Below are 16,131 nucleotides of genomic sequence, written 5' to 3'. Positions count from 1 at the left end.
ACCCGCAGGTACGGACTTGAATTCGGTTACTGCTCAAGATTTTCATAATTTCGCAGTACGCAGACAATCTTGGGCACGTTGGACGTCCTGTATCGCAGATTTCTCCGAGTTGACAGCCTTTTAGCTTCGGAATTTTGAGGATTCATTTTTACGTAAACGCCGATTTCTCCACCTTTTCACGACGACCTTTTTTCACTCCTCTACTTCGATCTTCTGGCGGATCATCAATTACGCACACGACGCAAACGACAGTCAGCATTAACTCGCGAGTGACATATTTAATTGTAGACGTCGGGGAAAAGATGTCAGTCGCACTACGCTCACACAAAGGGCTTTTGACTCGATACTGCAATAGCTTGACACGGCTCCTCGACGAGCAGTCTTCTACGCAGCCAGAAGAGGTTCCCATGAGCCAAACAACAGCAGAAAAAACTCCGCAGAACATCCTTCAAACTATCGGCAACGATGCGGCTCGCCACAGATGCATTAAATAACTTCACGACCGCGCTGGATGATCTTCAAGAACCACTTACGGAAGGAAACGATAAGCAAGTGACGCAGTATTTAGACAAAGCTCACGCGGTGTTGGAGCGGGCGTAAGAACGAATAATCAACATAGAGGGACAACTATTAGGATCCGGACAGGAGGAAACATCAATAGTACAAACGGCAGCTGCAGCGCAAATTCCGAAATTCCCAGCGATCCCTGTACCGACATTCATAAGGAAAATTTTGCGAATTTTCGAATTTCTGGACACTGTTCGAGGCTAATGTGCACCAGCAACCCTTGACGATGCTTCAGAAATTCAAGTATCTCGTCAACGCCGTGAGTGGAGAAGCCCGAGAACTCATACGCCGTTACCCCATCACTGATTCAAATTGCGATCACGCATTTGACCTACGGCAATGAGTCAGCTCTCATCGGGAATGTACAATCTCGTTTGGAAACGACAAAAGCTGAATCAAAGAACATCAAAGCACAAAGACGCCTTCTGGAATCGATCATTCCGATCGTTACGCAGGTGCAAGAACTAAGGGTCAACCTCGAAGGATCCTACCTTTCGCAGAAAATTCTTGCGAAGTTCTCATCTACTCTTCAGCTTAAAGCATTACAAGAGCATGTTTCACAGAACACGCAAGAAAGCGATTGGAATATGCGTCGCGCGCTGTCAATCCTTGACAATCTTATTTCCACCGAAGAAAAAATCAATGAAATGGTGGATAGAAATGATCGAAAGGGTACAACATCCACTTATCAATCAGAGAAATTTATGAGGATTCCTTTTCAAAAGATCTTGCCAACTAGCAATCTTTGCTGACGCTAGCGATATAGCAATGGCCACATGTGCCTATCTCTTTGATAGCACTAACTCTTCGTTAGTGATGGTTCGATGTAAGCTACCTTCCATCCGGACGCTGCCAACTATTCCGAAACTGGAAATAAATGCACTCACGATGGCAGCACGCCTCGCATGGGCAGTGTATCGAGCATTGGAACCTTCGCCAAAGACAACGAGATTCTCCTTTTCTCGGATTCGCAGATTGCCCTTAGTTGGCTAGCACTCTCGTCAACGATATCTAACGCAGGAATGCTCGTACGCAACCAAATAAAAAAGATTCGAGAAACTCTGACCGCCCTCAACGACAGGGGAGCAGCTGTTCGTTTCGGTTACGTCAGTACTCACGAAAACCCCGCAGATGTCTGAACAAGAGGACTCACACGAGAGCATCTACACATCCACAAATTATGGTGGAAAGGTCCAAAATCCCTCGGCCAGCCCGAGACGGAATGGAATATAAAGTTTTATCCATACGATACGCTGACGGCAGATCAGGGAAGGATCAATACTACACTTACAATGATAGACACTACGGAGCCACTCGTAGGCCTGAACCGTTTCAGCTCATTCTCGAAAGAGAAGAGGGTTACAGCCAGAACACTGGTCTTCCTCAAGAAGCTGTTGCGGTCCTTATCGGAACAAACGCGGAATCGGATATACCGAAACATCCCAGAGCTCCAACATATTACGTGGTCCGCACGGTTGACAGCTGAAGACATACTCATAGCCCGACTGAGGTTCATACGCGACCACTAGGAGTTGTACCTGTCGAGAGACTACAAGAAATCCATGGACAACTCGTTACGCCTGTTCAAGGACGAAGATGATATATGGCGCTCACGAGGACGGCTACAACACTCGGTATTAGACACATACCAAATCACCAATTTTCATTGGTTTTTCGCCTAACACAAGACCAGCTTTCCTAATCATCCAGGACGCCCACGGACGATATCACCAAGGGGTCGAACACACCATTGTCACATTCCGTCAGACATACTGGATACTAAAGATACGCCAACAGACTAGGAAGCTAGTGCAGCAGTGTGTGAAGTGTCGACGCTTCAATGCTCTCCCATATCCCTATCCGGAGAGCACAGAGTTGCCAGGACGACGCGTGCCTTATCTTATCCTTGCCTTATCGTGTGCCTAAAGTGTTTGCGATAAAACTCGTGTGAGCGTGTGGCAACAAAAGGTCCGAAGACCACGACAACCTGCGCAATGTCCAAAATCAGTTTACTCCGTGCGCTATACTCACAAACGTTCTAAACCCCCAATGTATATCGAATAGATCACTCACTAATAATCGTTCTGAGTCGCCTTTTTCATATCAAAATCAAACATAGCAATCAAGAGCATTTGAGGATGTGCTCGGTTGCCAACTAGCATAAAGTTTTTCGGATCTAGAAGGTTAGCGGCTTACATTCTTCGTACGCTATATTTACAAACGTTCTAAACCACCGTCTGTAAGGATCAATATGGGCAAGTGATCCCAATAGGGTCTTCACAACTGACATCTGCACGAACCTGAGCCCACGCTGCCTGAAGTCAACGCATAGTGACGGCTTCGACACTAAATTTAGAAATTCAAGCTCCACCTATAATCTTTTACTTTCTCACAGCAAGAGAGCATACAGCACTGTCAACCAGCTTCGCTCTCTAATTCAAGGAAACAGATCAATTATCAAAAGTTTTAGGTTTGTCCAAAATTAATGCGCGTTTTCAGAGATTCACTACGAAACATTCACTGGCGAAAGATCTGGCGAATATGGTGGGTGAGGCAGAGTCTCGTGACCTAACTCTCGCTCAACTTCAGTAGCGTCATCTTTGAAACGTGTGGCCGGTATTTTCGTGTAGGAGAATCGGATCTCTTCTGTTCACTTACGTCGGGCGAAGGAGTTGGAGTTTCCGGTGCATTTCGTCCCATTCTTTGCGGTACTTCTCTGCGGTGATGGTTTCGCCAAGTTTCATGAAGCTGTGAATTACACATGTAGCACACCACCACAAAGTCGCTACCGCCTTCTTCGGGTGCATTTTCGGCGTTTGTTCACTCATTTCTGTAGTCCGAAAGGAGCTAGCAACAGTTCCACCGCGATTGCAACTGCTTCCATTGCAGCGCTTCAAGCGCAGTAGATTATGTATGTGCACTAGGCTTCAAATCGTTTTGACCAGATTACAAATAAAATCGTGTTAAATGAATCAAATTTCCTCAACAGTTGCCGCCCATTTCTTCCACCTTTTAGAAAAGTCAGCTTCAACAGAGAATGAAGACTTAGATGTGTACTGCACTGTTCAGCGTTGAAGCCACGTGTAGGTAGTTGGGAAAAGAACAATGCGACAGATAACAGGATAATGACATGCCAACTATGTTTCTCCACTTTCTTCTTCGTGCAAGAAATTCGGCATAAGCGGAGAAACATACTTCATAAGCAGGATTGAAACATTTAACAAAAAATTCGTTGAACTATATCATATTCTGTACAAAAGACTACTGCGGAATCACTCGACAAAGAAAGGAGAGGCAGTTGAGAATGAGGGAAAGGATTTTCTTCCGAGAGTTCTCTTTTGCTTCTCTTTCATGGCGCTTTAAAAAAGTGAACAAATTTTGAAGAAATATGGTGTAACTACAAGTCGAAGAAACTGAACGCTTTCGACAAGTTCTCTTCTATCGTCATAATGTGGTCGCTCATGCGGCCCAGGCAGCAAGTGTATGGAGAAGAATTTATTAACTGTCCGAGCCACATTAGTGCCCTCATTATAGTGATAACAGGTGTTAGAGGCGTTCAGTTCTTCAACTCGCAGTTCCGCCATACCTGTGCAGATTTTTTAAAACGCCATGGAAAAGAAGCAAGATTCAAAGTACTGAATCCAAGCTTTTTGGAAAATGAAGTCATTATTATTACATTTGAGACTAAAACAAATTAATTCTAGACTTCACACATAAAGATAACGTGGTTATGTTTCTTCTTCTTTTTCTCTTTGAAAAAGCGAGGTCACGTCAGCATTTTGACATTGACAAACATAGTACTTCTTTTCCTCATTTTTTTTTCATAACTACACAACCTATTCCATCACACCTACTACTGTAAAGGCGCGGAGCGCTAAACCAAAGATTTAACACGCTTGATTTTTTGAAGCACAGTTGTACTGACAAGATGACTTGCTCATACATGAAACTTTCACGTTACGAGCTCGGATGTACTCTGTCTGGTAGGTCAATGCTATTTCGAAATTGATGGTTTCATAGAAATACAGTTCTCAAGAACGGTCACCTATAAGAACTCGAACTGAATCGTTAGTGCTCTCTTCAATACTGCCATAGTTCGACAACTGATATATGTCTTTCGATCTTCCATCACGGAGCTGTAGCAGCCATGCTCCAGGGTTTGCCTAAACATTATAAAAAATATAACTTAAAAACTGGAAACTATGCTGTCATACCTTCAACTGGAAGTATCCAAGGTTGGCCATTACAATAGTGTCAAACTCAGTGGGATTGGTACGTGTTCCAAGCACAAACTGCAAGCCACGTGGCGGCGATCCAGATACTTCGTCGAAACAGTGTCCCTCCAGTAGTATGTGCTCCAGGGAAAAGTAAGCAAAGACGTTTGAGGGCGCCTGAATCCAACTTTTTCCACAGTACATAGAAGTTTTTTTTAAGAGCAGAAAATATATCTAGAGGGTAATCAACTATTTCTAACAAAATTTTTGAAGCACTTTTAAACACCTATTTGTTGAAGATATCAAACGGCCTATTCCTATAATGATTAAATTACACATATCTTTGTCTTCAAATGTTTTCAATGAAGAGAGCAAAGATCCCGAAACTTAAGCCAAAATTGATTGGTAAACATTTTGATGCGGTGTGCAGACCACAGCTATCACAGTCCAAGTTTTGATGGCCATTCTGCATAAGATGGTTTATTACATTGGGGCCACAAAAGCTATTTGTGGCCGAGGGCGACGACTTGAAAAATTTGAGTTCGTCGAGAATTTCTTCTCTTGGACTTACCAAGCATTCATTTTGAAACACTAACGATGGTGCAACACACTAGAAAAGGAGTCTGACACGTTTTGCACGGACTGTAGATTTGCCGTGACACAGCGACCTCATATTCGAAGATTCCACAGTTCACTCTACTTTTCGCGGCTTTCGTAGAACCTCATCTCCTGCCTTTTTCGGGAATGAGTATTACTTTGATTGTTATTATTATTCCACTAATATTGTTGCTGGAAGCTACGACGGCAACCTCGATAAAGGTAGAACGCAAAGGTATTTAAATTAGTACAAGAAGAGAAACTAACGAGTTCCATTCGAATATTGTCTAGATCGACTTCTGCAAAGACATTCTCGATCATCCAAGCACTAGGCGACTGAATAGAGAGTGTAAGCAGTTGTTTCGACGGCAAATTGGTGAACCTGGCAGTATTTTATGAATAGATCCATGGTTTATGAGGTTGCAAACGTAGAACAACTCTATGATCAACGGCTTCTGCATCTTTATTCTCGATATCACGCCGTCTACGCATTTGTCCCAGTTCACAGTGAGGTGACCCTTAGTGTCGTATACTGAATCAAAGCATACAATTACCCTTCTCCATAATCTCCACTCCTACCTTATCAAAAGAAGTTGGAGATGTTTTTGTCCTTCAAAGTTGGGAGTTCAAGGTATATTGTGTTCGTAATCTATACAAATCAACTCAGGCCCTTACGAACTCTTTTATGACTACACACAAGCAAAAGAGCTTCACAAGCTTGCACATAGAAAAATATCGGTTGGAGGAAAAAACTGTGATTCTCTCAAACGTAAATACTTCAGTTTACTAAGCACGAGAAATCTCTATCTGATCTCAAAGATGGGGCACACTTTGGTCGAACTGGCCGGTCCAACCAGTCCAATTATCGTGGGTAAGGAGAAATTCATACTTTCTGAGTTCTTTGAAACAAAACAAAAAAAGATAGCAACTTGTCCATTGCAAAAATGAAGCAAGAGCCAAGATTGTTAATAAACTTTATTATGGCTAACGTTTCGACATCGTCGCCTTCGTCAGAGCCTGGAATGTCAGACTATTTGTAATATATCCTCTCAAATGCCTCATGCAGAATAAGTCATCATTCCCTAATATGCTAAGTCCAAAATCGGAACCAAAAAAGTCCAAATCGTTGTCCTTACTTAAGTAATCGCGTTGCCGTGATATTAGTGGACCTTCGCGTAAAATCGCTCTGCAAATACTAATTAGGATGCGACCCGCATATAACCTCGTAGATCAAAACCAGCAAAGCTCTTGATACAGAGCCAGCTCGTTGGTCACGGCTATGCGCTCTTCCTTTCTATTCATTTTTGGACTTTTAGCGTTGATTCAAAACGCCTCCAAAGTTCTGCGAACCACAATTTCGGGTTCGTACGATAGGATCGTGGCAGCTATGCAGAAAGGAGCATTTTCATGACGTTTTCCGCGATGAGTTCCGAGAGGGGTTGCTGTGTTTGAATGTTTCATCCCATCAAGATGTTCTTTGATACGAACACAGAGAAGTCGCCTTGTCTCGGCAATATATTGTTCGCCACATGTTTCGCACAAAATTAAATAAACTACACCAGAGATCATGCAGTCGCCTGCCTTACCAAATGGGCATATTACATAGATTCGGGCAAAAGCGATCGTACATATTCTGTTTCGGACTAAGTGCTTCTTGAGATCTGTGAAAGGTACTTCCACAACTCTCACTTGGTCATCGAGACAACACCTAACCAGACTGGCCCTTATCGTCTTACTCAGGGTTATGAGAGGTAAACAGAAATTGATCTTTTTGGATCCATCATGTCATCCACCTTGGCATAATCTCGCTGTGCAATAAGACCTGGCTTCTGCGGTACATCAATGTAACCATTAGAAGTTGCGATTCGCTGCGCTAGGTTAACCGCATCGATCCGCTCCTGGACATCAGATTTCACCCTTACGGCTGGCCTAAACATGTTCCGAATGACTGATTTCTTGGTTTTCCAAGGGTGAGCGGAAAAGCAGTGAACTTGTATCTTTTACTACTGGGATTTCAAAACCATCGTGTCATCCGCTCACCGTTGGACCACTGTATTTCCACGTTAACAAAGGACTGCCAATTTCCTTTGGGTTTTTGCCGTGTGAACCGTATGTGAGGGAATCTCTGGTTTACAAGCTCGAAACAGGTGTCCATCTCGTCTTGAGTCGGACATATAATGCAACGGTCATCAATGTAAGAGGAAAGGTTTTCGTTCCAGGATGGCTTGTTCAACTTTGGAAACGAGTGCAATAGTTAGTGTGGTAGCTACTCTTTGCCCTATGGCCAAACCCCTGACCTGTCTGTAGTAGTGTCCGGCAAAATATGGAGCACTTTAGGCATTCATCCTAGAGCGTCATACTCTGCCTTATGGAAAACCCGTACAAGTTTAGAATGTCTCGGTGTTCTACGAGTAGCTCGAACATGGCCTGAATTCCAGCACTGTTTGAGACATTGGTGTAAAGAGGAATGACATCGATAAATCCAAAAAAAAAACACATATGTTCCCCATGCGCGCTTTTCGAAGTTGCTCAAGAAACATGTTGGTGTTGAATAAATGCGCAAGAACATACTTAAGCAACGGGGCAAATATAACGTTTAAAGGCAGCATACCACGAATTTGAGGTAGTGCGGATTTCAAGTGGAGTATTCGTATACGGGATCGTAGATTATGAAGAGAATGGTGATTCCGTCCATTTCTTCCTAATTGCCGTAAAGGCGACCCGGAAGATACGGCTTCAAGCACTCCGGTGCGCTATTTTCTACAATGAGTCCGACTGGAGCGCACCAGCCTTGTGCACACGCCGCATTTTACGGGCCGTTTTTACGCCAATTAGCAAGAAATGGACGGAATCACTCACCTCTCCATAATCTACGATCCCATATACAAATACGAATACTCCACCTGAAATCCGCACCACCGTGAGGTGATGCCTTTAAAAACCACGATATCCTTCAGTAGGCCCGCTTACTGATTGTTTATGATAGGCCGTACTTTGAATGCCCTTGGATCTTCTGGAAAGAGAGCAGAAGGAGAAAGCTTATGTGTCTTTACCAGTAAGTAAAGAACGGGGAACTAGGAAATTCATACTTCAGTCGTGTGATCATTGTTCTATATATCCCCGCAGCCTTTCCTGTCTGGACCCAATGAAATGACGACATTGTTTTCTGAACCCTTCATATGACGAAGAGCAATAGAGTGTTGGGTCATCAAGGTGTTGCCAAATGGTAGCCATGTCTAGATCACACGAAATGACCACAACCTTTCCTCCCATATCGCTGATAGAGACATTTATCTCGCCACGTGCTAAGAATCGACGAAGCTCACGTAGCCAGAGGACTTTTTTAGTTTCGATTTTGGATGTAGCATCTTATAGAATGATGACTTGTTGAGGCATCTGAGAGAGTATATTACAAATGATCTGACTTTCCAGGCTCTGATGAAGGCGACGACGCCGAAACCGTGGCAGTAATAAAGCTTGTTAACAATCTTAGCCCTTGCGTCAATTTGACAATCGACAAGTCACAATCTCTATGCCAAAATTCAAAGAGCTTTCGCGCCTTCAAAATAATCCATAATATGCTCTACACAGTAGTTCCTCCCATCGCTCCCATTGACTTCAGCAAGTACGTTCAGTAAGTTCTTCGATACTCTATACTGGTTTGGCACGGCTTGTATTTTGTCATTTCAAATGTTTTTACGTCATGTTTCCCACCTTTCTGAATTTTTCATGCTTCGATGTCATTCATACGTGCCAGAAATCTCACAACCAGCTTCAGCAGCACTATCGTCTCGATTAAGTACAAAAAAAAATGGCGTCGAAAGTGCACCACTTTGTCCACTTGACATTCCACTTAAACTATCCAAAAAAAAGCAATGAAGAAGATTAGACAAATGAGTACAGCACTGTAGTGAAGAGCGAGAAATTACACATCAAATTTTACAATTCAACATTTTGTCAATCCTTTCTATTTCTATGTGAATGTGTAATTTTGAAAAAAGTTAATGACTTATATCTCAATCAATCAGATCAGAACAAGATCAACTGAATGAAATTCAGACAAAAAACACCGATGTAGATAATGTTAGTCGTGTGGCCGGTAGCAACAGTAGGCGAGACAACATAAAAGGTTGATAAGGTCGTACCTGGTTGCGGGAAATTCCTACGTTTTAGTAATCCCTATAATCAAACAAGATCTTAAGAGTTACTCTGTTCCAGTGCACGAACATGGAGTAAGTAATTGTGGGTTAGAAGCTGTAGTAATTGTATGGAGAACAGAAATGGCCAGTGAGGCAGGACCATGGTGGAAATCATGACACGCTCTGCGCTAGTTCCCCGATCCCCCATTCCCCTTTTTATGAATGTGCATACGAAGATGTGTGCACATTATATAATATATACATACGTTACATAAATACGTTCTCATGTAGTATATATATATATATATATACATTTGTATATATATATATATATACAAGTATATATAAACCAGTTTGCACGTCCGGTTAAAGCCGTACTTCAAACTGCTTGTGGTTCTCGCTTCGTACGCTTTCACTGATTAGTAAAAATCAAAAGTAGTGAAACTTTTTTGTAGACTTTTTTGCCACAGAATTTCAAATTTTTCTTTTCCTAGCAGCGCGTTTTCGTTCATTTTTGATAAATATTCAAACTTAATTTCCCACCTACATTCCCTTGGTACCAGTACAATTTGGAAGCAACGCACGAGGTCCTTTTCTTCAACAATTAGCACAGGATAATGTGCGAACATTAAATGACGTAAATGTCATTATCGTACTGACAAACTTAAGGTTCTACTAAGATAAAGTTAGAAGCAGGCATGCTAACAGCTGTATAAATAGTTGTTAGCTAGTAGTTGGCATGCCTGCTTCTAACTTCTGAAAGAAGTGTTACAAATTTGAGGCAAACGTGCAGAGAAATAGACATGCGGTAGATGGAATACGGACGAAACGTAACACATGCAGTTATCACAGCTATGAAACAGCTCACAACATCTCATTCACTTTTTGGTGAACTAATTTTACGACTACGACCATTTTGCTCTCTAATATTTCGTTTCACACGCATACATATAAACGACGGACTAAACCCGTTACTTCAGAACATGATATTCCTTCTTTCTAAACCGCTATAACATGTAAGTTCTTCACGTCTTCGTCCCCAACAGTTAACATGGAATAGTGAGAAAGCTTCTTCAGGACGTTCAGCCATTGAGACAAAGCGCTCCATAAAACAACGCGAGTTATATACCTCATGCGCTTTCAAGGCGTATACCGCGTATACCCAGATGCCTGATTGCGTTTAATGAGGGCGGAGACGGCGCGTGCAGGTAATAATCAGCCTTGTATACGCGGTCCCTTCATATCTTCATATACATGCATGTATATATATATATACGTATATATACATGTCGTATATATACATATATATACATGTATATACAAACACATGTATATATATACTATATATATATACATATATGTCATATATACATATATATATATATATATACATAAATGTATATACAAATATATATACATATATATATATATATGTATATATATATATGCTCCGCCCCATGCTCACTAAGCCTTTCATCCCTTTGAGGTCGATAAATTACCCCCAGACTTGTCTAGGAGGATAAAAACACTGACTTGATCATCGGCTGGAAACGCAAGTATAGGCCAACACACATTCCAAAACCTCAACGATTACGAGTTCCAGTAAAACGTATTGGCGCATCCCAAGATGACAGATCCAGTATATACACGCATATGTATATGTATTATATATATACATACATATACATGTATATATACATATACATACATGTACATATATACATATATATGCATATATATATGTATATGTATATATATATATATATATATATATATATATATATATATATATATATATATATATATATATATATATATATATATGTATATATATATATGAGGCCGCGTATACGAGTCTGATTGCTACCTGCACGTGGTGGCCCTGCTTTAACTAAACGCAATCAGGCGTTCGAGTGTACGCATTGGGAACGTACGAGCTATATAACCTGCACTGTTATATGGCGAAAGCTTCCCATACATTGCAAAAAGATGCTGTCGTAAAGCACACCGCCAAAGCCCATAACCTGAAAGGTCAACTGCCTGAAGGGAGCATGGAATCTTTGGCAACAACCATTCGTTTCGTCACGCTGAACTGCCGAACACTATCGAGTGAACTCCAACAAGCCGCTCTATCCAGACTTCTGCGATATCTCTGTGTGCCTTTTGCTGCACTACATAAAACACGCATGAGAGATCGGTCCGTCATCAGCATGGAAAATTACACCATATACTGCGGCAATGCTGATGAGAACAAAGTAGGTGGCTGCGCGATAGCTGTGAGGAACGATTACAAGAATCTGGTGGAGGAATTTGGCTCAACGTCGTCTAGATGCGCCTTTGTATGACTGAGGGATTGCAGAGGACGTAAACACTATATACTCTGGGTCGTAAGTGCTCACACACCTACGAAAACGGCTGAGGACAATAATGAAGACGCCTTCTATGATGAACTCAATGCGTTGATGTCTAAAATACCAAGCTCGCAGGTGGTCATTGTCGGAATCGACGCAAATGCGAAGATGGGACTCGAACAGCAATCCGATGTGCTAGGAAAATGGTACTATCCAGCGGAGTGCACGTCGAACAACGGTGACCGTCTGGTCGACTTGTGCGAACAGGCAGGCCTCATCATCGCCTCCACGTTTAAGAGGAATCATCGACGCCATCAGCTCACGCGGCAGGGGTCAACCATTTTAACGCCTGGAGAGCGGCGCAAGCGAAAGGTGAGGACTCTTAAGCTTCAGCTCGACTACGTTCTGACGAAGAACATTCCTCAGTCAGATATCCGAAAATCTAAAGCTGTTTGGGACGTCGCGTTCGACTCTGACCCAGTTCTTCTCAGCTTTAAAGCACGAAGCACAAGAGAAACCGAGGAGTTCCTCTTCAACCGAAAATCGACATGGCAGGTCTGAAAGACGATGAATGCAGAAGAAAATTCTGCCAACGTGTGTCTATTCATGTTGGAGTACGGACCAGGAGGAAGCTTAGCGATGCGGATTCCTTCACAAAGTGCATCCAGGACGCTGCAAGGGAAACGCTCGCGGTTCTATTGCCGCGGAAGAAGTTTGCCTTTGCGTCTGCGGAAACAAAATCCACGTACAATTCTGTATGTATCGCACGCAGCGCTGGTGACTTCAACCAGGAAAAGCGTCTTAGAAGGAAGCTGCGTCGTCAACTGCAACAAGATCGCGGTAACGAGTGGACGTCAACAGCGATGGAGTTTGAGAAGGCGTGGGAGGACAGGAATCCGCAGAAAGCCTACGCTCTACTAAAACAGTATAGCGGCAAAGTGAAAAGATGTTCCCATGTCCTCAACACTGTTAATGGAGTAGCTGCCGGTGAAGCAACCCTTCCAATTTGGAAGGAACAGTTCAAGACCCTGCTGAACCGGCTAGCACCGTCAACTCCTGAACTCGAACACGTTCATAGACCAACATATACGGTTAACGAGCAGCCATCGACCGAGTCGGAGGTCCTGGTCTGTATTCAGAAAATGAAGAATGGAAAATCTGGTGGAGACGACGGAATTAGGGCAGAAATGCTAAAATATCTTCCTCCGTCTGGGATTCGTGAGATGACAAAGATCATCCGTTCAATATGGATAAAATACGGACCCAAGGAATTATCGAGGAATCTCTTTGCTGCGTGTTATGTACAAGGTACTGGAGCGCATTATCCTGGACCGACTCATTAAACATCGCGAAGAAACGACGCGCGACGAGCAAGCTGGCTTTCGTCCTGGCCGATCTACGATTGACCAGGTGTTCATCGTCAGGAGAGTGATCGAAACCTGGCAGCGGTATTCGAAGCCAATGCAACTAGCGTTTCTGGACTTTAAAGCCGCTTTCGACTCTCCTCACCGAGGCCGTCTTCTCAACGCGCTTCGAGCCGATGGAGTACCAGGAAAGTTCGTCCGCTTGCTTGATGACATGAATCAACGAACAACTGCTGCAGTTCGAACACCAGCCGGAAGTACAACACCGTTTGAAGTGGTAACTGAAGTAAGACAAGGGGCGGTGGCAGGACCCTTCCTGTTCAATTTCGCCATCGACGACATTATGCGAAGAACAGTTGACCAGTGTCCTGCCGACATTGTCTTAGCACCATCAGGGTGCCCCTTGACTGACCTCGAGTACGCCGACGATGTTGTTATATTCGCTTTGTTGTTATATTCGGGTTCGAGCTGGAAGAAGCCACCTGGCCGAAAACGGAAGTTCTGGACTGAGGTGGTAAAAGAGGACCTGAGGACACTCGGCGTGGATAGGCGAGGTTTCGCAGAACATGGACTAGCGACGAATGGATTGATTCTGTGCAAGTTCTCGCAGAAGAGAAGGTTGGGCAGTGCTGTGTTCAAGGACGGCACACCTCGGCGAAGATGCGGGTAATCGCGTCAGGCGATGACATCAGCCCGCCGATTAAGTCAAGTAATTCATATATATATATATATATATATATATATATATATATATATATATATATATATATATATATATATATATATATATATATATATATATATATATATATATATATATATATATATATATATATATATATATATATATATATGTACATATATATATGCAAATACTTCAAATGCAATGAATGCCAGGGAAAGAAGACATATGGACGGACAAATTGCTAACTTGTATACAGAAATATGTGGGAAAAGAAGCGCATAGGAAAATGAAAAAGTACCGAGCTTGGGTTGCAACAACTTTCCCGCTCTTGTCGAATTGAAGTTCAGGTGCTGCGACAAAACGATAAAATCTGAATTGAATGTCTACAAATCTTACTATTCAAGATTCCACAGCGGTGAAAGCCTGTGTTGACATTTGCAAGTGATGCAAAAAAAAATTCAACAAAACCTTTTAAGAGGGAGTTCGCTGAGCTTCGGTTTTGGATTGAGCACGATCTTTAAGTCACAGTTTATTGTCTTTCGCAACAAATCCAGAATATGTGCTAGCTTTTGTGCAGTTCTTGACAATGGATCTACAACGACAACGACGTCCACGACTGGCCGATCAGGGTCCTCGGCAACCAGCGTAACCGTACTGAAAAAAAATTGAATACACTAGGAAATATGCAGAAAAAAAGAATAAAGTGCACGGTGTTACTCAATACCTTTGGGATGTGCTTACGCGTTTGAACAAATTTCGAATCCTCTGAGGATTACAAACGTTTGTACAACCTACACAGCGACCCGCAAAGCCATCCGATGTATTATGTCAGCTTTTTTTCGTTCAGACAAATCTGATAGCAATTTGACGACAATGGAGGGGTGAGAGGCTTTATTAACCATAGGGCTGGTTCCTAACCACTGATAGGTACATATATTTACATTAGCAGTTGAAGCTTTATCTAATTGCACTTCAAAATATCACCTTTATCGTTTTGACTTCCACTGTTTATCAAATTGATCTAGCCGGCGCCAGTAATTTCTCCATTTGCATTTGTGTCGATCGTGTGCAAGTAGTTCCTCCTTCCGCGAGGGAAACAAAGTGCATCAAAATTCTCTTTAAAGGATTTGTGAGGAGATGCTATCACTAGGTTTTATGATCTTATGGAACTCCCACGATCATGGCTCTGATGCAGCGGTTACCGTGGAAATGTGCCGCCGTATCTTACCTTACATTCTTTGACAAATGCGGCGGTAACCTTAATTTTTGATCGTTGACATGAGAGAACTTCGAATCGCGTCTCATACTTCTGTGAAACAAGATACTCCTAGCATTTCCCTGGGCGTTCAGTGACGCCGGTCACATTTTCTCACTTCTTGTTAGGTGCCTACATTTTCGAAACATAAGACTAAGCAAGGAGTACGAGTTGTTAAAGAGGTGAGTATGGAGTTGCATGTTCTTCGTCATATTCACAATATCCCCGATGCTGTGTTTTCAAAGATTTTCGTTTCCTCTTCTTCAGCCTGACGGCCAGGTCGTTCTTCATGCTAATTTCCCGACCCAAATACTTTATTGCGGGCGCTTTCGGATGTGTTCGTTCCGTTGAGCGTAAATGGGACATCCGAGACCCAGTTTCAGTTTCCGATGTAACCGTCTTGTACAGATTCAGCTGACGACCGATGCTTCTACACGTCTCTTCAAATTTGACCACCGTTCGTTGCGTTTGGTTGATCCCAGATATTATCAGAAAAGCGCAGATGGTGTAGCTGGCCATCCACCTTCACCCATGTCCTCACATTTAGATTTCGCATTGCGTTTTCGAGAGTAGCAGTGAATATTCGGGGTGAGATTGTATCACCCAGTCAAAACACCTCTCTTCACGTCGGTGATGACGTTTTTAAAGAATGGCGTAATTCTGACCGTGAATTTACTGTGTAGCTCCAGAACCACCATTATTGCTAAATAGGGACACCGTTGGTTTTTCCAAGGATTCCCTAGCCGCTTCCGTTTCATCTCAATCGAACACCTTCTATAAGCAATAAAGATGAAACAAAACGACATCTTCTACTCCCGCGACAGCTCGATGAGTTTCAAAACAAAGTGGATGTGGTAGCCAATCCTCACCGAAACACTGCTTGCTCGCATGGCTGTCCTTGAACTAGTACAGTTTAAATTCTGTAAAGAACCACTCATAAAAAGTTTGTAAATAATGGA

General features: G+C 42.7%; 4 protein-coding genes across 7 annotated transcripts in view; 2 read left to right on the top strand and 2 right to left on the bottom strand.

The window, feature by feature from the left end:
* The window catches only part of RB195_024498 (uncharacterized protein), a gene marked incomplete at both ends in the record, with an annotated part of 29,821 nt that extends 21,170 nt beyond the window's left edge, over nt 1–8,651 (bottom strand). Inside the window, 5 exons of one of the 2 annotated variants that reach the window (XM_064212301.1) lie at nt 4,613–4,730; nt 4,782–4,958; nt 5,646–5,714; nt 7,172–7,307; nt 8,551–8,651. In XM_064212301.1, coding sequence (XP_064068180.1) covers nt 4,613–4,730; nt 4,782–4,958; nt 5,646–5,714; nt 7,172–7,307; nt 8,551–8,651 — 601 coding nt within the window. Of the gene's footprint in view, nt 1–4,612; nt 4,731–4,781; nt 4,959–5,645; nt 5,761–7,171; nt 7,308–7,675; nt 7,720–8,550 lie in introns of those variants that run through there. The other variant, XM_064212299.1, reaches the window with a different exon arrangement.
* RB195_024497 (uncharacterized protein) lies at nt 8,358–13,211 on the top strand (the record flags this gene model as incomplete). Of its 2 annotated transcripts, XM_064212297.1 has the most annotated exons (4): nt 8,358–8,433; nt 8,811–9,003; nt 11,877–12,423; nt 12,537–13,211. In XM_064212297.1, the coding sequence occupies 4 exons, from the start codon at nt 8,358–8,360 to the stop codon at nt 13,209–13,211; spliced, it is 1,491 nt and encodes a 496-aa protein (XP_064068178.1). The 2 variants fall into 2 exon arrangements, with proteins under 2 accessions (XP_064068178.1, XP_064068179.1); XM_064212298.1 differs by lacking the exons at nt 8,358–8,433; nt 8,811–9,003 and adding an exon at nt 11,569–11,714.
* A 118-nt stretch (nt 13,212–13,329) lies between these two features.
* RB195_024496 (uncharacterized protein) lies at nt 13,330–13,902 on the top strand (the record flags this gene model as incomplete). Its single annotated transcript, XM_064212296.1, has 1 exon — nt 13,330–13,902. One exon carries the CDS (start codon nt 13,330–13,332, stop codon nt 13,900–13,902), a length of 573 nt encoding a protein of 190 aa, XP_064068177.1.
* A 207-nt stretch (nt 13,903–14,109) lies between these two features.
* RB195_024495 (uncharacterized protein) overlaps nt 14,110–16,131 on the bottom strand; it is a gene marked incomplete at both ends in the record, with an annotated part of 32,801 nt that continues 30,779 nt past the window's right edge. The window contains 3 exons of one of the 2 annotated variants that reach the window (XM_064212294.1): nt 14,110–14,158; nt 14,216–14,287; nt 14,386–14,571. In XM_064212294.1, the coding sequence (XP_064068176.1) occupies nt 14,110–14,158; nt 14,216–14,287; nt 14,386–14,571 (307 nt within the window). Of the gene's footprint in view, nt 14,288–14,385; nt 14,572–16,131 lie in introns of both variants that reach the window. The other variant, XM_064212295.1, reaches the window with a different exon arrangement.

The sequence above is a fragment of the Necator americanus genome, chromosome X (assembly GCF_031761385.1).
Source record: "Necator americanus strain Aroian chromosome X, whole genome shotgun sequence".
Lineage (NCBI taxonomy): Eukaryota > Metazoa > Nematoda > Chromadorea > Rhabditida > Ancylostomatidae > Necator > Necator americanus.
Note: the sequence above shows the minus strand (reverse complement) of the source record. Positions and strands in the feature narration are given on the sequence as shown.